Source organism: Haliotis cracherodii, unplaced genomic scaffold, assembly GCF_022045235.1.
Source record: "Haliotis cracherodii isolate W230 unplaced genomic scaffold, xgHalCrac1.p SCAF_12, whole genome shotgun sequence".
NCBI lineage: Eukaryota > Metazoa > Mollusca > Gastropoda > Lepetellida > Haliotidae > Haliotis > Haliotis cracherodii.
The window spans coordinates 45,074,154-45,098,970 of record NW_027266267.1 but is presented as its reverse complement, the minus strand read 5'-3'; the positions used below and the strand labels follow the sequence as shown (position 1 = coordinate 45,098,970).

Here is a 24,817-nt window from a genome sequence, read left to right as displayed (position 1 = left end):
GCCCTTGGACATATTCATTTGTCCGGTGGTTGAGGATACGTACGTTGCCGCTATAAACCTTTCCTTGCGGTGTATTAAGGAAATATCTCACACTGGGATGTAACAATAGAGTGAGTGAGTGAGTTTGGTATAACGCCGCTTTTAACAGTATTCCAGTTATATCACGGCGTGTCAGCTTAATTCCGTTTGATCAGTTGGATACGACACACACGCACAAACGCACAAATGCACAGACGTTTTGAGTGATACACAGTACTGGTGATCACATTCAGTGAGTGAGTGAGTGAGTTGGTTTTAACGTCGCTTTTCACAGTATTCCAATTCTATCACGGCATGTCCGCTTAATGCGAGAGGAAAGCCCGAAGTGATGCAGGTCTCAGACGTTTACCACTTCAGTGAAACCCGTGAGCACGGGTATGGTCCTGGCAAACCTAGAAACATAATCGGGGCGAATCGGGATTCGAACCCACAATCATAGGTTTCTGGCGTGCCCAAGAGACGCAATTCTGCACGCCTTAGACGACTGGGCCACCTGTGCCCCCTGTGCCCCCTGTAAAAATAGAAAGTAAAAGAACCAGATGAGAATAAGACCGGGTGGTCGTCTTCCAAACTCCATCAGGTGATAGAAGAAGTCCGCCCTGCCACCTTCCCACAAAGACAGCGATAGGACTCGGCTGTACGACAGACACACTATACCACATAGGATTTGAAAACAACGAAAGATGACGTCAGTAGTGACCATGTTTATTGCGGATCCTTCATCTATGACGAACAATAGGTAGACACACAGAAACAAAGCCAGGAACTTTACTTGATTGAGAAATCAGAGAGAACTGAGAGACGATCATCACTGAAATAATAGTCGGACTACTGTAGTGGATTCGAATGGATGGCAGGGTCTCTGGCGCTAATCGTGTGTCGTATATACCGCCAGTGATGATCAGGTAGTTAAAATGTGTTATCTGGCCAATTGTGTGTCACCAGGTGGTTATAATGTGTGATCCGGTCAATTGTGTGTCATCAGACGATAACAATTAATTTCGACGGCGTTGATAATGTTCCTAGACATTCTATCTGGAGAGCGGAAGGTCAGGGGTCACCGGCCGCATCATACCAAAATACGTTAAAAGATGGTACTTATTGTTACCCTGCCTGGTGCTCGTCATTAAGGGCTAAAAGAAGGACTGGTCGGCTCGCAGTGAGTAAGTGTACTGTGTCGTCGTGGGTATCCATGTTAAACTGCGATATGGTATCTTAGAGGGCAAGCAACCGCGCACACACAGAGACATACGTGCATGTATGTCGTTATGAATGTGCAATCACCCCGAACGCGACGTTATGCCCCATTTCACCTTAACATGGCTTGGCCAGTTCATTAGTTCAGACCGACAAGAGAAACGCGAATACCATACATGGTCGTTATTCAAGCGATAATAGATGCACAAACTAACATACTGGCATGTTGTGTAAACCGACGCTCATGAAAGCATCACATGTGACGTCATAGATCCATGACTCGCGATGCAAAATTTGTCTCGAGCAGGATCAGCGTGTAAAGTTTGGCAATCACGTGCAGCATATCGTGATAAGAATAAAGACACTGTGGTAACACTTGACTGCTTCTTAGTTTGTCATTAATTGGTACACACTGGCAACATCTCTTCTTCACGTAGAGGGGGCACGGGCGGCCCAGTCGTCTAAGGCGCCGCAATTCGCTGCGCAGAGTTGCGTCCCTTAGGCACGCCAGAAACCTATGATTGTGGGTTCAAATCCCGGTTCGCCCCGATAATGTTTCTAGGTTTGTCAGCACCATACCCGTGCTCGTGGGTTTCACCGAAGTGGTAAACGTCTGAGACATGCATCACTTCGGGCTTTCCTCCCACATTAAGCTGACACGCCGTGATATGACTGGAATACTGTTAAAAGCGGCGTTAAACCCAACTCACTCACTCACTCACTCTTCACGTAGATACGTGTTTCTATGGTTCGCGTTTCTTATGGTGATGAGTAGATACACCTGGAGTATTTCTGAACTGTAGGGTAACAGATGAGTCTACCACAGTATCTGCAGTGATTTACTTTATGTTTATAGTGACATTAACCTGACCATATGACATACTAACATATCACTAACAACAATTGCAAATAACTACAGATGACATCAAGGTTCAACTAGGAATCTTATAGAAAACATGTTTATATACACTGCAAATGTAAGCTATTGTCATGCTGCTTCGAACAAAACTTTCAAATATAAAGTAGGATTGCTCTGTCTCAACACTGGCGATTATGTTCAGAGTCGCTCCACGAAATATACACGGAACACACATTCTTGTTAGTATAAGATCGCTTTGGTACAATATTCTCACTGGGGGCTTATATTTGAAATGGCTTCGCTCTTGGGCACATTTTCTTGAGAATGTTTCAAGTCTCCTTCCTCTCTCATGTCACATATTGCCAACAGAATAACCTTCTATGAAATGTTTCTACACGTTTAGTCACTCTGTGTCAAAAATAATATTTAAGTCTTCATCTGTGTAACACATCACCTAGCATCATTCAGCCAGTAATCTTCAGCGACATAGCTGTCAGGGACAATGACCATAGGGAGATGCAATGGTTCCAGAGACAGGGTGTGGTGAAGACGTGTGTGTCCCCAGTCTGGGCACTGCGGCTTCGTGATGGAAAATTGGCACCATTTCTCTCCCAGACCTCCACAGTAGAAAAAACTAGCATCTGTTTCACACGACGTCAGACTGTCTGGTAGCTGCGCCGAGAAGAATCTATTGCTACTCTGGAAATTGAAACAACAGCACGTTCAATGAGGTTAAGGAAACCCACTGGGATACGTATAAACAATTCAACCTTTTCTGAGACAGACATTTTATTCCTCTCATTTGAACGCTTTTTTACGAATAATTGTATGGATAGCGTGGATACCTTTAAGGAACTGTTATTCACGAAAATGTGAAATTGAAGGTAATCAGAGAAGAAATATATGTAAAAAATTAGGTGAGTTATAGATCGTACAACATCACTCTAACGCTCGTGCATGTTTAATGTATTGACATCTACTCCGGTAAAAAGTGTGCAGAAATCAACATGTTTTTTCACATTTAAAACGACATAAATTTATCATATTCATGACCTGTGAATTTGAAAGGGTGAAATCAAGGAAGACCGAACTAAAATATCCCCAGTTATCCACAACATATTTTAATATGTTTGAAAAAAGTATATCACTATCAAAAAAATATGACGTACTACGTACCTGCTACTTTCATCTTGTACACTTTTTGCTGGAGTTATCTCCCCATGTATTTCAACATAGATGTCAGTGCACGTCAACTTCCGGTAGGACTGAAACACACACACACGATACTGTACAACTGTTACCATGCCAACACATACACGAATCATCCTCATTTAACTTAAAATTTTGTTTGTTTGTTGTTTACTGACGCACTCAGCAGTATTCCATATGTATCAAGTCTGGACCAGACAATCCAGTGATTGACATGATGATCATCGATCCACGCAATTGGGATACGATGACATGCATCAATCCAAGTCAGCGAGCCAGACCACCCAATCCCGTTAGTCACCTCTGTCAACGTTGAAGGGATGCTCACACAATCTGACAGCATAGTTCTGACTGCTTACAAGTGCTACCATATAAACACCGACTAGTTCTTACTGGTTACAAGTGTTTCCCAATAACAACGACTAGTTCTTAATGGTTACAAGTGTTACCACATAACATCGACTAGTTCTTAATGGTTACAAGTGTTACCACATAACATCGACTAGTTCTTAATGGTTACAAGTGTTACCACATAACATCGACTAGTTGTTATTGGGTACAAGTGTCACCATATAACATCGACTAGTTGTTACTGGTTACCAGTGTTACCATATAACAACGACTAGTTCTTACTGGTTACAAGTGTAACCATATAACATCGACTAGTTCTTAATGGTTACAAGTGTAACCATATAACATCGACTAGTTCTTAATGGTTACAAGTGTTACCACATAACATCGACTAGTTCTTATTGGTTACAATTGTAACTATATAACATCGACTAGTTCTTAATGGTTACAAGTGTTACCACATAACATCGACTAGTTCTTAATGGTTACAAGTGTTACCACATAACATCGACTAGTTGTTATTGGGTACAAGTGTCACCATATAACATCGACTAGTTGTTACTGGTTACCAGTGTTACCATATAACAACGACTAGTTGTTACTGGTTACAAGTGTAACCATATAACATCGACTAGTTCTTAATGGTTACAAGTGTAACCATATAACATCGACTAGTTCTTATTGGTTACAAGTGTTACCACATAACATCGACTAGTTCTTATTGGTTACAATTGTAACTATATAACATCGACTAGTTCTTAATGGTTACAAGTGTTACCACATAACATCGACTAGTTGTTATTGGGTACAAGTGTCACCATATAACATCGACTAGTTGTTACTGGTTACCAATGTTACCATATAACAACGACTAGTTGTTACTGGTTACAAGTGTTTCCACATAACATCGACTAGTTCTAATTGTGAACAAGTGTTACCGGGGGCGGTCGGGTAGCCTAGTGGTTAAAGTGTTCGCTCGTCACGCCGATGACCCGGGTTCGATTCCCGACACGGGTACATTGTGTGAAGCCCATTTCTGGTGTCCCCTGCCGTGATATTGCTGGAATATTGCTAAAAGAGGCGTTAAACCATATTCACTCACTCACTCACTCACTCACTCACTCACTCACTACAAGTGTTACCATATAACATCGACTAGTTCATATTGGTTACAAGTGTTACCATATAACTTCGTCTAGTTGTTATTGGTTACAAGTGTTACCATACAACATCGACTAGTTGTAATCGGGTACAAGTGTTTCCATATAACATCGACTAGTTCTTAATGGTTACAAGTGTTACCATAAAACATCGACTAGTTCTAATTGGGTACAAGTGTTACAATATAACATCGTCTAGTTCTAATTGGGTACAAGTGTTTCCATATAACATCGACTAGTTCATATTAGTTAAAAGTGTTTCCATATAACATCGACTAGTTCTTATTGGTTACAAGTGTTACCATATAACATCGACTAGTTCTTATTGATTACAAGTGTTACTATATAACATCAACTAGTTCTTATTGATTACAAGTGTTACTAGATAACATCGTCAAGTTCTTATTGGTTACAACTGTTACCATATAACATCGTCAAGTGCTTATAAGTTACAACTGTTACCATATAACATCGTCTAGTTCTTATAAGTTACAACTGTTACCATATAACATCGTCAAGTGCTTACTGGTTAGAAGTGGTACCATATAACACCGACTAGTTAGAAGTGTTACCACAGAACATCGTCTGGTGTTTACTGGTTAGAAGTGTTACCATGTAACATCGACTAGTTAGAAGTGTTACCATTTAACATCGACTAGTTAGAAGTGTTACCACAGAACATCGTCTAGTTCCTACTGGTTAGAATTGTTACCATATAACATCGACTAGTCACAAGTGTTACCATATAACATCGTCTAGTTCTTACTGGTTAGAGGTGTTACCATATAACATCGACTAGTTGGAAGTGTCGGCACATAACACCGATCTGACAGGGCAATGTCGGACAACATCGACTGATGAGGAATGCTCTTCTAAAGGAGATAGAGTAATTCAATATGTTTAATATAATCTGACAATTCCATCTTCCCAGATGTCTGATCTGGCGGCCATTTACCATGTAGCAGGGGGCGGAAAGCAGCCAGCAGAAACACAGACACAACCACCAGTGGGGCTTGCAGTCGAAACAGTGGCTGTAGATCGTGTGATTCGTCACGTACAGTCTCGCGCGCCTCACTTTCATCTGGTGAATGTCGTCACAGCTCGTGATGGCCTCCTTGTGCTCGGCGTACCAGTCGTGTAGAGAGGTGGACATGTCTAGCTGGGGAGTGGACATAGAGCGGACACCGGTCAAGTCAAGTTAAGGCTTTCTTTAGGTTTGTTTGTTTCTAGTTTAGCGCCACACTCAGCATTATTCCAGCTATATGACGGCGGTCTGTAAATACTCGAGTCTGGACCAGTCAGTCCAGTGATTGACATCATGAGCATCGATCCATGCAATTGGGATACGATGACCTGCATCAACCAAGTCAGCGAGCCTGACCACCCGATCCCGTTAGTTGCCTCTTACGACAAGCATGGGTTTCTGAAGAACCATTCTAACCCTGGATCTTCACGGGTCCTATTCCGAAGGCCACTGGCCTACATATGTACATAAGTGTATCTGTGCACACACACACACACACACACACACACACACACACACACACACACACACACACACACACACACACACACACACACACACACACACAACATGACAACATGAGTCAACACAACATGACACGCCAGGCACTAACATGACCGTAGTCAACAGTGAGAGAGCACTGTACTCGAGTGTTTCTCGTATGTAGAAAAAAAGGATTTAATAGGAACAGAAGCTGTATTACGCATGGAGAGCAAATTTGTATTCTTAACATATATTTACCACATGGAAAAACTAGGGTAATAGTTTCTCTATCATATGATGTCATCCTTGAAATAATCGAAATTAAAGTCACCTTTCCATTTACTAAAGTAACTTTAGAAATCGCGTTGGCATATAATGTCTCAGTAAACCGCCACGTATTTCATATAGTGCCATATAATTTGTGGCAGTAATTGTAATCGGGGAAAATGTCTTTACGTTGTGGGAAAGAAGAGGGTAGTGTTTTAAAAAGTTTCATATCGATGTTCAGGGCTTACTGAAGGTAGTTCCTGCCAGGTGACCCCATTTGTATGTGTATCAGATCGTTACTCCACGTTATCATACCCATACCATTAGCCATTATGAGGACCGCCTCCGTGGTCTAGTGGTAGAGCGTCCGCCCATAGAGCGGAAGATCCGGGGTTCGATCCCCGACCGCGTCATACCAAAAGACTTCAAAAGATGGTACTTGTTTTTACCCTGTCTGGCGCGCGGCATTAAGGGGCTAAAACAAGGACTGGTCGGCTCGGAGTCAGTATACTGTGTCTGAGTGGGGTATTCATGTTAAACTGCGGCATGGTATCTCACTGGGCTAGCACTATAAATCGGCATCAGCCCGGACTAGTACAAGCAGCCAGAGACACGCTCGTGTCTGTTGTTGTTTATCGAAATGCGGAACGTATAAAACGTTATGTAAACTTTATTTGTGTAAACAATTTAGTGAACATTGTTGTTTTTATGATATCTAACGTTTAGAATTGTATTTTTGGTAAACGAAAACTTAGATCTGACTGTAATGAGATTGTTTGTTATCTGTGGTTGTTTTTTAAAGGGGCTCTGACGCCAGGCCTGACAACCCGATCCATGTAGTCTCCCTTCGCGGTTGCCTAGTTACCAGTGTAGGTATTGTATTTCTACGCCGATTTTCGAGGCAATTTTGAATAAAGTGGGTGAATGGTCCTTAACTCCATAATCGGATTAAAAATATAGTTACCGTAAGACTAAAATACTAAATTTTATTTATCAACGAGTCTATTCTGAATACACATACTTACCTACCTCGAGGCAGAATTTCCTACATCTTGACATGCGCAGTGCCGCGCACTTGAGCCCATCACCAAGCCTCGTTTTGATGGACGGGTGACTTGTATTGATCAATACGGCAAACTCATCTAAAACCAGAATCATTTGCTTTTTCATTCGTACACTACATTAACAAATTGGAAGCTTGAAATGTTCCACAGTAAATCTTTGGATGTATATTAATTTGCTGCAATTCAAAATCAATATTTATGGAACGCTTGACAAAGACCGTTTTTACGCTAAAAGGCAAGCTGGAAATGAATTTGTCGATTTATTCATAAATAAAGGTACTTTAGTGTTCTTTTCATCCAGCAAACATCGGAGGATAAATCCAATTTGGTTCCTGTAATTCAGCGTATAAATAATCGATTCCTAGATGGCTTGGATGGAAGTTTCCAATTTCTTATTTCCTTTGAATTTTTCACATTTTATATATTCCTATACTACCGACCGTCGTCATACAGCTGGAATGTTGCTGGGTGCGGCGTTAAACAAACAAACAAACAAACGAACAATCAAGCAAACCTTTACTACCTATATTACTGACAATACTAGATCGATATCTGGTTTGCTCATCATGTTGGACGATACATGGAGTATACAGCGGGGATATGCCTTCTCGTCGGAAATAATCTGTTGGAACCTGGGCACGATGTGGTCTGGCATTGTCATTTTGAGAATGGATCAACGACAGGGCACAACATTTCGTCGTCAAACAAATGTCCATTCACGATAATTTAGTCAGTTTCGCCTGTCATCTGTGATACCACCCCTCGAAAAGACGCTACCGCCCACATACAAATAATGGTCAAGAATTGTTGCCCTGGCTTACAGGTCGCCGCTACGTCGCCAACAACGAGTTCTGTCATCTGTGAATCGGAGGCAAAGCTATAGATTCGTCTGTACACATGGTGTAACGCCAAGCTCCCCCCAATCTTGGCTGCCTATGGTAAGATGCTAGGGGCACACTGTTCACATGACGTCTTAGTATACGGCGGGGTGCATGCATTGAGCCAATTTGTGATAGTAGATGTTGAATTTCGCCTTCCTGTTATTTTACGGAATTATCTGTTGATAACAGGAGAAGATTTGATTTTTTTGCGTGGAACAATTAATATAATATGACAATTATTGCCACGCCCAGGCCTCTGTGCACCCCCACTCGTTGACGGTACTTGTCCCACAGTCGAGAAATTACACTTTTTGATTTTCCAAACACGCGCGCAACTTGGGATGTTGACATCTCCTTCGTCTGTCGTACACACAATTCGCTCTCAACTCAATTGCATTTGTAATTGTGAGTTCCCCTACAGACCAGTGATTGATATCATCAACCAAGACAGCGAGCCTGACCACCCCATCCCGTTAGTCGCCTTTAACGACAAGCATGAGTTGCTGATGACCTGTTGTAACCTGGATCTTCACTGGTTTGCGTCTAACATTTCGATTCAGTTTAATCACGATTGTCGTACCCAAGTCAGGACAAACTGTTCAGACGCATCAGTCACAAAGCGAATAACATATCACCAGCAACTCTATGTTCTTAAAGCCAATATCAATGTGGGACTGGTTTGTCTGCTTGTGAAACACTGGTGTGACACAACATTGAACATTAGGTAGCTGTATCATCTTGATGAGTATACATAACTGAAACAGCTATACTGATGTAACAAGCGTATACTGATGTAACAAGCATATACTGATGTAACAAGCATATACTGATGTAACAAGCATATACTGATGTAACAAGCATATACTGATGGAGTAAGCATATACTGATGTAACAAGCATATACTGATGGAACAAGCATATACTGATGCAACAAGTATATACTGACGTAGCAAGCATATACTGACGGAGTAAGCATATACTGAAAAATTAAGCATATACTGATGTAACAAGCCTATACTGACGGAGCAAGCACATACTGATGCAACAAGCCTATACTGATGGAACAAGCATATACTGATGGAACAAGCATATACTGATGGAACAAGCATATACTGATTAAACAAGCATATACTGATGGAGTACGCATATACTGATGGAGTAAGCATATACTGATGGAGCAAGCATATACTGTCGGAACAACCATATACTGATGGAACAACCATATACTGATGGAGTAAGCATATACTGATGGAACAAGCATATACTGAAAAATTAAGCATATATTGATGGAGCAAGCATATACTGATGGAACAAGCATATACTGACGGAGCAAGCATATACTGACGGAGTAAGCATATACTGATGGAACAAGCATATACTGAAAAATTAAGCATATATTGATGGAGCAAGCATATACTGATGGAACAAGCATATACTGATGGAGTAAGCATATACTGATGGAACAACCATATACTGATGGAGCAAGCATATACTGATGGAACAAGCATTTACTGACGGAGTAAGCATATACTGATGGAGCAAGCATATACTGATATAACAAGCATATACTGACGGAGTAAGCATATACTGATGGAGCAAGCATATACTGATGGAACAAGCATATACTGACGGAGTAAGCATATACTGACGGAATAAGCATATACTGATGCAACAAGCCTATACTGATGGAACAAGCATATACTGATGGAACAAGCATATACTGATGGAACAAGCATATACTGATTAAACAAGCATATACTGATGGAGTACGCATATACTGATGGAACAAGCATATACTGATGGAACAAGCATATACTGATGGAACAAGCATATACTGATGGAGTAAGCATATACTGATGGAGCAAGCATATACTGATGGAACAAGCATATACTGATGGAGCAAGCATATACTGATGGAGCAAGCATATACTGATGGAACAAGCATATACTGATGGAGCAAGCATATACTGATGGAACAAGCATATACTGATGGAACAAGGACATACTGACGGAGAAAGCATATACTTAAGGAGCTAGCATATACTGATGGTGTAAGGATATACTGATGGAACAAGCATATACTGATGAAGCAAGCACATACTGATGGAGCAACCTATATACTGATGGAACAAGCATATACTGATGGAACAAGCATATACTCTTGTAGCAAGCATATACTGATGGAGTCAGCATATACTGATGGAACAAGGACATACTGACGGAGAAACCATATACTTAAGGAGCTAACATATACTGATGGTGTAAGGATATACTGATGGAGCAAGCATATACTGATGGAGCAAGCATATACTGATGGAACAAGCATATACTGATGGAGCAAGCATATACTGATGGAGGAAACATATAGTGATGGAACAAGCATACACTGATGGAGCAAGCATACACTGATGGAGCAAGCATATACCAATGGAACAAGCACATACTGATGGAGCAAGCATATACTGATGAAGCAAGCATATACTGATGGAGCAAGCATACACTGATGGAGCAAGCATATACCAATGGAACAAGCACATACTGATTGAGCAAGCATGCACTGATGGAGGAAACATATAGTGATGGAACTAGCATACACTGATGGAGCAAGCATGCACTGATGGAGCAAGCATATACTGATGGAGCAAGCATATACTGATGGAACAAGCATATACTGATGGAGCAAGCATATACTGACGGAGTAAGCATATACTGATGGAACAAGCATATACTGATGGAGCAAGCATATACTGACGGAGTAAGCATATACTGATGGAACAAGCATATACTGATGGAGTAAGCATATACTGATGGAGTAAGCATATACTGATGGAGTAAGCATATACTGATGGAGCAAGCATATACTGACGGAGTAAGCATATACTGATGGAACAAGCATATACTGATGGAGTAAGCATATACTGATGGAGTAAGCATATACTGACGGAACAAGCATATACTGATGGAACAAGCATATACTGATGGAACAAGCATATACTGATTAAACAAGCATATACTGATGGAGTACGCATATACTGATGGAGTAAGCATATACTGATGGAGCAAGCATATACTGATGGAGGAAACACATACTGATGGAACAAGCATATACTGATGGAACAAGCATATACTGACGGAGTAAGCATACACTTAAGGAGTAAGCATATACTGATGGAGTAAGCATATACTTAAGGAGCTAGCATATACTGATGGAACAAGCATATACTGATGGAACAAGCATATACTGACGGAGTAAGCATACACTTAAGGAGTAAGCATATACTGATGGAGTAAGCATATACTGATGGAACAAGCATATACTGATGGAGTAAGCATATACTTTAGGAGCTAGCATATACTGATGGAACAAGCATATACTGATGGAGTAAGCATATACTGATGGAGCAAGCTGATCATATCATCCTTCTTGCAGTGTTATTATGTCCACGCTATATTTACCTTCCAGTATTGAGATGGTTTCCATGCTGTATTTACTGGAGATCTCCGTGTGAAGGACTGTGATGCGCATGAGCAGAAGCTTCCTTAGTAGGTCTCCAAGAAGTGACGTCATCTCAGCCTCGTTGTGGATAATCAAAATTATTTCGTTTCTGGAAAGGAACGTACATGGTATATCACCTATATCACTGAAGAACTGATCGTGTGTATTTACAATCATCATCGATTTCAAATATATACCCAATCCATTATTCAACTTCATTAGCGCGCACACACACAGATACAGAGACGAACACACACACGCACAGACACACGCAGACACCCACATGCACAAAGACACACACACACAGTCACACGCCCAGTGACACACAAGCAAAGACAAACGCACACACAAAATACACACAGACAAACACATACTTAGACAATCACACGCGCAAAGACACACATACACACACACATAGTCACAAACAAACACACAAAACACACAGTCACAAACAAACACACAAAATACACACAGACACACACAAACAGACACATACTTAGACAATCCCACGCGCAAAGACACACATACAAACACAGTCACACACCCAGTTACACACAAGCACAGACATACACACACACAAAATACACACAGACACACACAAACACAAACACTTAGACACGCACACGTGCAAACACACACACACACATAGTCACAAACAAACACACAAAACACACAGTCACAAACAAAAACACAAAACATACGCAGACCCGCACACACACATACACAAACAGACAAACACACAGACACTCACACACACGTGATACTCATTTTGATGGCAAAGTCTTTAGTGATTACAGCGACACACCGATTCCTATTCGGATGCAGCGTGTGACGTGATGCCTTGAAGTATTCGTATATGCCTTGAAGTATTCGTAGATGCCTTGAAGTATTCGTAGATGCCATGATGGTTATGTGACAAGTTCTGTCTAATCGAATGTGGTGATGGTGTGCAATGTCTTGCGTACTTGTGCCGTGGTGGTTATGTCACGTGTTCTGTGCAGCTGGGCATTGGTTTTCAAAAGACATCTGTTGCAAACATTACCAGTTGACAAAGTCTCCAAGAATTGAATTAGGAAAGACGGAACCTTTTGTTCTCAAAGAAACACTACGCGTATTATATTAATCATTCATCATCCGAACGTTGCAACGAACAGCCATTCATCTTGTTATGAGACGGATCGATAGCAATCATGAAGGAAAACATATTCACAAATAGCAACATCAGGCTTGACACAGTCTTACCCCGGCTTACGACAATAGACCGACTCAATGTTATCCCACGAGTTCGTAGTGCTACATTACATGCGTATTACTCGTACACTCGGACAACAAGCTAGACGGCTGAAGCCACACAACCCCTTCAACACTCGCTGTAAGCTTGTGTACTCTTAGGCTTATTCCCCGAGGCATGCTATGTAGATTAAATCAAGCACATGAAAAGATACGGTTCTTGTAAAGTTTGCAGCAAACACAGCTACAGTTTATGGGACAATGACAAATCAGGGATGAAAATCAATACCGATGAAGCTCGCGGATGATTCAATGATTCTAAGTGGATGTAAGCAAGCCGTCCGGATCGTCCTGCATCTGCAAGGCATGTCGTTCATTCGTTAATTCGCCTATTGTCAGGAGATCTATCTAGCTACATCAAAAGTTCCGCCCAGTCGATTAATCTTGGAAAGTTGATGTAGAGTCAAAAAATATTTAATTGTACCATAATTGCATAGAATTCAGTAATTGGGAAAGAATGTTTGGACAGATTATCGAACATAGACCTGTTTATACTGAAACGCGTGAATGGTTCGAGAAGATATATCGCCTGTTTATACGGAGAGACAATAAGGGCCAGGGGGGCGGGGTCGTTATAGAAGCTAGAAGAAATGACTGCTAACTGTCACTATATCCTCGACTGATGTCATTATTGTAAGTGTTTTTCTTCCACCGATTGACCCACCTTAGTGAGTGAATGAGTTTGGTTTAACGCCGCTTTTAACAGTATTCCAGTTACATCACGGCGTGTCAGCTTAATGTGGGAGGAAAGCCCGAAGTGATGCAGGTCTCAGACGTTTACCACTTCGGTGAAACCCACGAGGGCGGGTATGGTGCTGACAAACCTAGAAACATAATCGGGGCGAACCGGGATTCTAACCCACAATCATAGGTTTCTGGCGTGTCCAAGAGACGCAACTCTGCACAGTGAGTAGAGGCGCATTAGACGACTGGGCCACCCGTGCCACCTGTAAAAATAGAAAGTAAAAGAACCAGATGAGAATAAGACCGGCCGGTCGTCTTCCAAACTCAATCAGGTGATAGGAGAAGTCCGCCTTGCCACGTACCCACAAAGACGCGATAGGACTCAGCTGTACGACAGACACACGATACCACACATGATTTGAACAGACGGATCATGACGTCAGTAGTGACCACCTGAGCTAGAAATATATGAGGCCAGCGAGACCGCCTCGTCTGTTTCATATTTGGAGTGACAAAAAATTCGCCTCAAGACAAAAATATTTCTGATGCAATTCCCAATATTGACATGTACCATGTGTTCCCGTGGTTTTTTTCAGGTGAACAATTGACTTACCTTTGCATGTGTTTATGACGGGAGCCGCCGGAGGGACAGGACACAGTCACCCTTCCAGAACACCTGGTAGCATCACTATTTGATAGTGATTCATAAACACATGCTCATGATATAGTCGGAATCGTACAATCAACTTGTAGCAGAGAGTTCAGGTGAGTATGGAACGGTTTTTAGGGCTTTTGTTTCATTCTTGTTTATGTTACATAAAAGCAGTCCAGGTTTTATTTCTCCCTTTGTTTCATTTGTTTTGACCTTATTTTCAAATGAGTGAAATGTGCTTTACCTCGTTTGGAACAGTATTCCAGTGATGTCACGGTGTGTCAGTTTGATGGGAGAGGAAAGCCCAAAGTGATGCAAGTCTTTGACGTTTACCCCTTTGGGGAACAGCGGAGCCCAACTTCAAGAGGAATACATTTTGTGGAAACCAATTGCAAATGGCAGCCTTAGGCAGTCAAGAGATTTTCTATTTTGAAATGTTTTAAAAATTAAATTACATTTGGAACCGTAGGCGGCTGTTTGAAATTTATAAATTTCCGGCCATCGAAAACTCCCGCCTCACCCAGACACTTCTGTTTACGAAGACCACAGTTGGGTTTCCAGCATATATATTTTAAGAACTTCTTTGATAGGCATTTAGAAGTTGGAGTCTTAAGTAAGGATAAGAATTTATGGATGAACAACTTCTTTATTACATTTAAGAGCAAGTGCTTGATAACGGTGTTAGAACCTACACCGAAACTTCGCTCTTAATTGTAATAAAGAAGTTGTTCATCCATAAATTCTTATCCTTACTTATATTTTAAGAAAGAGTTTATAAGAGTCGGTTTGAGATCTATGAAATGAAGGAGGAGTACAATCAAATATAATAAACCAATAAATACAAATGCAAATGTTTTCCTCCACTAACACACTTATCAGAGAGTCTCTAAATAACAGCGAGGGTTCCAAGAAGCTTTTCTAGAATCCTGCCGTTATTTCAGCTGTGCACTCGAGGAAGCAGACAATAAGTCCTTCAATAAGTCAGATCGCACTGCCAATTGTCCAGGATGAATCAAAGGCTAAATCGCCTGGAAGACACCATGCCATGTAATTAGATATATCTACAGTCGACTGAGTGAAATATATTGTAACTGTCAATCAGGACGTGGAGGCAATTAGCCACCCCTCCAGTTCGTCTTCTGTAGAATCTCTCCAGGAGAACCTGTCGGCACGAACACCGCAGAGTATTAATACCAACCACTTCACGCCGGGCACAATGTACTCCATACAGAAAAAGCTGGCATCGCGGACTTAGTGAAACGGTATAGGGGAGGCCATAGATAATTGATTGTCAACTTACTCAATGATCGAAAAGTTTTCACTCCTTCACCCCAGTGAAAGGTGAATTGGACACTTTGGTTGTTAATGCTATTTTTTAGCAAATAAAAGCGACAAAACCCTTTCCATTTGCAAAATCTACGATTGTACGATTCCCCAGAAGCATGTGTTCACGAATCTCTATCAATCAATGATTGTACCAGGCGTTCGAGAAAAGGGGGGTGGTCGGGTAGCCTAGTGCTTAAAGCGTTCGCTCGTCACGCCGAAGACCCGGGTTCGATTCCCGACATGGGTACAATGTGTGAAGCCCATTTCTGGTGTCCCCGTAGTGATATTGCTGGAATATTGCTAAAAGCGGCGTAAAACCATACTCACTCACTCACTCACTCACTCACTCGAGAAAAGGTGACCGTATCCTGCCAAATGGGTGGCACCCACCACAAACACATGAAGGACAAGTCATTGTTCTCCCGATAAAAAACACGGGGACACGTTGTACAAGTAAGTGGGCTCGGGTGGCCCAGTCGTCTAAGGCGCCCCGATTCGTTGTGTAGAGTTGCGTCCCTTGCGCTTGCCAGAAACGTATTATTGTGGGTTCGAATCCCGGTTCGCACCGATTATGTTTCCAGGTTTGTCAGCACCATGCCCGTGATCGTGGGTTTCACCGAAGTGGTAAACGTCTGAGACCTGCATCACTTCAGGCTTTCCTCCCACATAAAGTTGGCACGCTGTGATATAACTGGAATACTGTTAAAAGCGGCGTTAAAGCCAACTCACTCACTCACTGTACAAGTTAACACAGGGATTTGCGTAATATGTGAAAATGTACTCTACATGTCTGACATAAAATAAAAAAAACGTTTTTAAAGATTCACTGCCGCCTCGAATGATGTACCTCGAATGTTGTGTCTCGAATGATGTACCTCGTATGCTGTACCTCGAATATTGTACACGTGAAATAACGGAAATGTAAATAATCATTTTTAGGCCGCTAAACCAATGATGGATAGTATTAGCTATGATCAACAGACTGATACCCACCGGTCCCTCTTTCATTTAAATTCAAGGCGTCCCATGATATGACATAGATATATCAAGTCCTTGAAAGCAACACACCATCATCCAAAGATCTGAAGAGTCAACCTAAATGTCGGGAGTTGCCTCAGGTATTTTGATAAATGAGAACGACTAAGGTTGATGAACGGAAAGGACGAGGCTCGGGCAATTTGGCACTTTCTTTGTTCGTTAACTCAAATGATGCTTACCCGTCTACCTGAGCCACACGCGCAACCACCCCGCACCTGCATTCGAGCCGCAACCACAAACATAACTTCAACCATAACTGCTAACGCACCGCACCGCACCGCACCGCACCGCACCGCACCGCACCGCACCACACCAGGCTTATGCGAGATAAACCTGTTTTCATCAACACCATTACTCACTACGATAACAACGCCAACAGAAAACACATCCGCGACTAGCTTTCTAACCAGAACACGCGCACGCACATGCATACTCCCGCTCACACAACAAACACGCACAGGCATTCATCCCGACTTACTTCTGCACGTGGTATCCAACTCCCACCTGTTCCGCTGCCAACGGCGTGGTGAGGTCAAACACGAACTGACCATCATAGGTCAGCTGACCATTCTCCTTCGTGAAGGCGTGGTGGAGCTGGCCCGGGCTGGCCAAGAACTCTGGCCACGCCAGCACTCTCACGGCCTCTAAATCCATGGCCGTGCCCTCAGGACATTGGAGTACACACAATATGGGTGGCTCAACGCTCTCGGCCTTCACTCCACAAACATCGTGGACAGGAGACTGTTCTATTTCTTGTAACCGCCTGCTGTTCCCCCTGCTCTTATCCCTGTGTATCAGGCGCACATGGACGTCAACGTCGCATTAGTCCATTTGAACAGGTGATGACACTCTTGAGGTCCTCGTCGATGGTCGTAATCCGCTTTTGCACAAAATAATCTGAAAAAAATAAAATATTATAAAAATGTCATTTGATTTTAATATCGATCATCTATCGATATTCTTATTCAATTTGAGTGAGTTGGTGAACTGGTTTAATGCCACTTAGAACTGTATGGCAGTTTCACCGTATGGCAGCTTATTGTTGGAGGACATCTATTTTAACATTGCTGAGAACCACGTGCACAGACGTGAAGCTGAACCAAAAAACAACGGATCCTGGAGGGTGGGATGCACAACTCCGCGCCTTATACGAGCCTCAGACGCTGACGTCTTGTGTCGCTACGTTTGTATTCATGTATCAATGAACACCTTGTAGAACGAAGACCATACACTTTTTATATATATTGCATGATATGTTATTTGTATGAGAAAGAAATGACATGTCTCCATTAGCGGTTTATAGCTAAATTCGTTAAAACCATTTACTACGCTGAGAGTATAATATATCTTGAAGCAAATATCACCATATGTTACAATATGCAGTCAAGCGGTAAAAGATACTGAAGAATCCCGAATCTCCGTTTTTCGCTAGATATTCGATGTTTCTTTTAACAACAAATTGCCTTATATACTCTGTTCCAAATGCGACCGCCCCGTGAAGATCCGGGGTAGTATAGGTCTTCAGCAACCCATACTTACCGTAAAAGACGACTATGCTTGTCAAAGGCGACTAACGGGATCGGGTGGTCAGGCTCGCTGACTTGGTTGAATCATGTCATGGATACCAATTGCGTGGATCGATGCTCATGATGGCAATCACTGGATTGTCTGGTCCAGGTTATTTACAGACCGCCGTCATATAGCTGGAATATTGCTGAGTGCGGCGTTAAACAACAAACAACAATCCAAATGCGACCGGCACCAGTTGGCGATGACAGAGTTAATTAAACATAATTTAAGATAACGCAGAAAAAAATAATAGATACGGCGGAGATCAAAGGATGTGTTTAGTTTGATAAACCGCCGAGAAAAAGAAATTCTAACTAGAAAATCAGGTTTCACCAAACAGTTATAAACGTTATCAAAACGTTACTAGGCTGCCAACAGACGCCATATTACTGTAAACGTAAGGTTAAAAAAGAACTATGATATCCGTATCAAATACATCGCGATTGAATAACCATTTCTTGTCTGTTTCATATTTAACCTCCATCAAAGATGGACGCACAATTCCCTTTGCCCAGCAGTTTAGTTATTTGAGTGCGAATTAACGTCATGCTTTACCATTAGGTGTTATAACTATTTAGTTCACTGAACGTTTTGACAGATACAAATAAGACATGTGGACTTTGGTCTGATGAGAAATTCGGTTTGACTACGGATAATTCTATAAAGTAAACTACGTTTATAACGAACACGCTTATAACGAACTGACGGATATAACGAACTATTTTTTTGGTACTGTCCATTTGCTGTGTATATTCCGTACATTTGATTTTAACGAACTACGGTTATAACGAATTAAAATCCCTTTGAGTTCGTTATAACCGTAGTTTACTGTACATAATGCCGATGTTATGGTTTAAGAATATTTTATTTTTATCGTCGCTGACGATTTAGTTAAAGTTAGTTCTTCAGTTAAATAGCGGAAGCGAACATCGTCTCAATTTAGTTGTATTCCCAAAGAGTGACATGGGACGTTTCCACCAAGAAGTGCTGGCACAAAACACCATCTTACGTGTATCATTCAAAAGAATTTAGAGACAACGGTAATTTTCATTTAATCTTAGAATGACAATGGAACCGGTTTGATGAAGATTGACGACGTATACAAGTGTCTTACAAAGCGAGTGACCCGTGAAGATCCGGAGTAGAATATGTCTTCAGCAACCCATGCTTACCGTAGAAGGTGACTATGCTTGTCGTAAGAGGCGACTAACGGGATAGGGTGGTCAGGCTCGCTGACTTGGCTGAAGCATGTCATCGTATCCCAATTGCGTGGATCAATGCTAATGATGTCATTCACTGGATTGTCTAATTCAGGCTCGATTAATTACAGACCGCCGTCATATAGCTGGAATATTGCTGAGTGCGGCGTTAAGCAGCAATCAAGCAACCAAACAACTTTTGGATGTGTTTAGCATGATTGCGATGAGCTCCAGCATCATCATTATAATGTAATGATGTAAGTCTAAAGAAGATATCAATCACTGGATTGTCTGGTCCAGAAATTATCTACAGACCGCCGTCATATAGCTGCAATATTGCTGAGTGTGGCGTTAAGCAACAAACAAACAAAGCATACAAAGTCGATACTTTTGTAGATTGTAAACATTTAAAACAGAACACAATACTATTATAACGGTGTTTACAGCGTCTCTTGCCAGAACGTTTACACTGTTAGCAGTTCCAGAATATAAGCAACAGAGTCCCTTAGGTGCGTGTATAAATGCCATTTGTCTTTCCGTCATAAGACTCGGCGAGATAAGATAGCTTTGTTCTGTTGTATGTCGAGAATGTTTTAAGGGACGAGGTTACCATGCCACTTGGGATCGCAACGTGCCCGGCACATGATCTGAAGGTCAGTTGGAACCAGTATCGAAAAGGAGGGATATTACAAATATTGCAGTTGAAGTCGTGTAGTTCTAAGCATGGACAAGGGGGACAATATTCTAACGGGAAAGCTTAACCGCGAATGGTTATAATTCAGGGCAAGTGTGACGCAAGACAAGGGCAGACAAGGATGAAGGTAACCTTCGACCAACATATCCAAGGATAAGGATAACTATATGGATTAGGATAACCCAGGACAAGGAAAGTCAAGTATGATCATAACCCAGGGCAGGAAAATCCGAGTATGATGATAACACAGGGCAAGGAAAGTCAGGTATGATGATAACCCAGGGCAAGGAAACCTAAGTATGATGATAACACAGGGCAAGGAAAGTCAGGTATGATGATAACCCAGGGCAAGGAAACCTAAGTATGATGATAACCCAGGGCAAGGAAAGCCAAGTATGAGGATAACCCAGGGCAAGGAAACCTAAGTATGATGATAACCCAGGGCAAGGAAACCTAAGTATGATGATAACACAGGGCAAGGAAACCTAAGTATGATGATAACACAGGGCAAGGAAACCTAAGTACGATGATAACCCAGGGCAAGGAAACCTAAGTATGATGATAACACAGGGCAAGGAAAGTCAGGTATGATGATAATCCAGGGCAAGGAAAGTCAAGTATGAGCATAACACAGGGCAAGGAAAGTCAAGTATGAGGATAGCCCAGGGCAAAGAAAGCCAGGGGAATCCCAACTACATGCGCCCTAGTAGTCAGTGGTATCCCAACTACATGCGCCCTAGTAGTCAGTGGTATCCCTACTACATGCGCCCTAGTAGTCAGTGGTATCCCTACTACATGCACCCTAGTAGTCAGTGGTATCCCAACTACATGCGCTCTAGTAGTCAGTGGTATCCCAACCACATGCGCCCCAGTAGTCAGTGGTATCCCAACTACATGCGCCCTAGTAGTCAGTGGTATCCCTACTACATGCGCTCTAGTAGTCAGTGGTATCCCAACCACATGCGCCCTAGTAGTTAGTGGTATCCCTACTACATGCGCCCCAGTAGTCAGTGGTATCCCAACTACATGCGCCCTAGTAGTCAGTGGTATCCCTACTACATGCGCTCTAGTAGTCAGTGGTATCCCAACTACATGCGCCCTAGTAGTCAGTGGTATCCCTACTACATGCGCCCTAGTAGTCAGTGGTATCCCTACTACATGCGCCCTAGTAGTCAGTGGTATCCCTACTACATGCGCCCTAGTAGTCAGTGGTATCCCTACTACATACACCCTAGTAGTCAGTGGTATCCCTACTACATGCGCTCTAGTAGTCAGTGGTATCCCTACTGCATGCGCCCTAGTAGTCAGTGGTATCCCTACTACATGCGCTCTAGTAGTCAGTGGTATGCCCTACTACATACGCCCTAGTAGTCAGTGGTATCCCTACTACATACGCCCTAGTAGTCAGTGGTATCCCTACTACATGCGCCCTAGTAGTCAGTTGTATCCCTACTACATACGCCCTAGTAGTCAGTGGTATCCCAACTACATGCGCCCTAGTAGTTAGTGGTATCCCGACTACAGGCGCCCTAGTAGTCAGTGGTATCCCTACTACATGCGCCCTAGTAGTCAGTTGTATCCCTACTACATACGCCCTAGTAGTCAGTGGTATCCCAACTACATGCGCCCTAGTAGTCAGTGGTATCCCTACTACATGCGCTCTAGTAGTCAGTGGTATCCCAACTACATGCGCCCTAGTAGTCAGTGGTATCCCTACTACATACGCCCTAGTAGTCAGTGGTATCCCTACTACATGCGTCCTAGTAGTCAGTGGTATCCCTACTACATGTAGAGGCGCCCTAGTAGTCAATGGTATCCCTACTACATGCGCCCTAGTAGTCAGTGGTATCCCTACTACATGCGCCCTAGTAGTCAGTGGTATCCCTACTACATGCGCCCTAGTAGTTAGTGGTATCCCGACTACAGGCGCCCTAGTAGTCAGCGGTATCCCGACTACATGCGCCCTAGTAGTCAATGGTATCCGAACCATATACGTCCTAGCACTCAGTGAACGGTCATGCCGTGATGGAGTAGCGACCGGCGCATTGATTACTTCTACATAACGGCTGTCAGACATCCCATCAGCGGGACATTGTCATCTAAAACGGCCGAACTCATTAACAGCAGATTTAATCTTTCTCTGTGATCCCAAATGATATATTGATTGCAGGACATTAACTGTCCAATACATAATAAGTAAGCGTCTAGCTGCAGCTATTAACTGTCTTAGTACCTCGTTACGGCCATCCCGGACTGACAGTATAACAGTTGTAGAAGTACAGATTCAACATCCCCTCCTACAGCATCAGGGCAGACTGACGAACGCCTCACCACACGGTCATCAGGAGAGGAGCAGGAAGGATGGCCGCCCAAACTCCTGAGTGTTTCTGGGACTTCGATCCTGTCCAGACTTAGGCTCACGTAGATGTATCTCTCATGAGATGTATCTTTAGGCAAGTGGCTTTGTTTGAAATGTGCCTCTGTTTCACCAGATACAATGTGACCGTTAACCTTCGAGCGCCTCATAAGCAGCTTTGGTTGCATACTCCCCAGGGAGCTGAGAATGAAAATCGAACGCACACTAATCCACTGACTTACAATTGCGTTTTGAGCATGCTTTCGGGTATTTTTTTATTAAAATTGTAAATGTATATTTCTTGATGTTGAGTCTGTAAACATACATTTGAAATAGATCATTGCGCGAGGCGAGGAAACTCTTAGTTTTCATTAAAGGACAGATAGCACTTATGCACAATGAATGCTGCGCTATACAAATGCATAAATTATTATTATTATTATTATTATCATCATTCAAGGAACATGGGCACAAACAGACTTTTTTTTTTGTCCAAGTCGCCCTTAATATTTAAACAATGAAGTTCTTTCATTATTTCTTATTTGAATTTTTACAAACCACAAACATTCTTCTCAAATCTGATTTTGAAATTATATGTTGAATTGAAAAATTCTTTAATTTCACATACAGTAAACTACGGTTATAGCGAACTCGACGGGGCCACTAATTTTGGTTCGTAAAAACCGTAGTTCGTTATAAGCATATATACAGCAATTATACAACAAATGGTCGGGACTAAAAAATAAGTTCGTTATATCTGTCAGTTATAAACGGAGTTTGCTGTTATGTTACTTCACGAGAATGTGAGGAATTTTATTTGTACCCATTGTGTGACACTGTAGGAGAATTAATCGATCTTCGCAATATAAGGTCGTGCGCTTTACGCCACTACAATATATTAACACTATCTGATAGAGGAAACCATTATTGATCACTCCATGTTGGTGCTAGGCTGGCAGACACCGTAATCATTTCTGCACGTACGTGTTTGTTTGTTTTGTTTGTTGTTTATCTCAACAATATCCACACTAAATAACGGCGATCTGTAAATAATCGAGTCTGGACCAGACAATCACGTGATTAACATCATGATCATCGATATGATGATATACATCAACCCAATAAAGATTTCACGTGCATCAGACAGCCCTATAAATGTTTTAGGAACGTAAAATATAATATGTTATAATGAAAATAAAAGCGCACTGAGCGATCACACACTGATTGCATGGTGACCATTTTTCATTGGACAGGAGTCTCCATCTCTAGAGGGGGCACGGGTGGCCCCGTCGTCTAAGGTGCCGCGATTCGCTCTGCAGAGCTGCGTCCCTTGGGTACGCCAGAAACCTATGATTGTGGGTTGGAATCCCGGTTCGCCCCGATTATGTTTCTAGGTTTGTCAGCACCATACCCGTGCTCGTGGGTTTCACCGAAGTGGTAAACGTCTGAGACCTGCATCACTTCGGCCTTTCCTCCCACATAAAGCTGACATTAACTGGAATACTGTGAAAAGCGGCGTTAAACACAACTCACTCACTCACTCACTCCATCTCTAGACTCGCCATTCGTCAGTGTGTATTTATTAATCAAAAGAAGATAGCAAAACATCGATACATGCGTGTGCAAAAGCCTTGATGAGTTATTCCTGTTGATCAGTGGAATTTGAGATCGATTTATGATTTACAATTAAAATATATCTTGCATATCAACAACATATCATACTATTCCAGAGAAAACACGTTCAGTTAGGAGTGACCTGGGGTTAACCGTTTTGGACGGTATATAGGTTAGGCCAGTCAGGACCTACACTTTACTGGTGTGTTGACACATTTGTTTGTTTGTTTTTTGTTTAACGCTACACTTAGCAATATTAGCACTTAGCAGTCTGTAAATAATCGAGTCTGGACCAGACAATCCAGTGATTAATATCATGAGCATCGATCCACGCAATTGGGATCGATGACATGCGGATCTTCACGG

The 24,817-nt window shown here is 42.1% G+C and overlaps 1 protein-coding gene across 4 annotated transcripts in view; it reads right to left on the bottom strand.

Moving 5' to 3' along the window:
- Positions 1-744: 744 nt before the first annotated feature.
- Positions 745-24,817, bottom strand: part of LOC139457939 (uncharacterized) — a 48,973-nt gene continuing 24,900 nt past the window's right edge. For 3 of the 4 annotated variants that reach the window (XM_071239283.1, XM_071239280.1, XM_071239282.1), the window contains exons 2-7: positions 17,498-17,916; positions 11,990-12,138; positions 7,619-7,731; positions 5,771-5,974; positions 3,272-3,360; positions 745-2,794 (exon numbers count right to left, since the gene is read on the bottom strand). In XM_071239283.1, coding sequence (XP_071095384.1) covers positions 2,752-2,794; positions 3,272-3,360; positions 5,771-5,974; positions 7,619-7,731; positions 11,990-12,138; positions 17,498-17,673 — 774 coding nt within the window. In that variant the 5' untranslated portion in view covers positions 17,674-17,916 and the 3' untranslated portion in view covers positions 745-2,751. Of the gene's footprint in view, positions 2,795-3,271; positions 3,361-5,770; positions 5,975-7,614; positions 7,732-11,989; positions 12,139-17,497; positions 17,917-24,817 lie in introns of all 4 variants that reach the window. The other variant, XM_071239284.1, reaches the window with a different exon arrangement.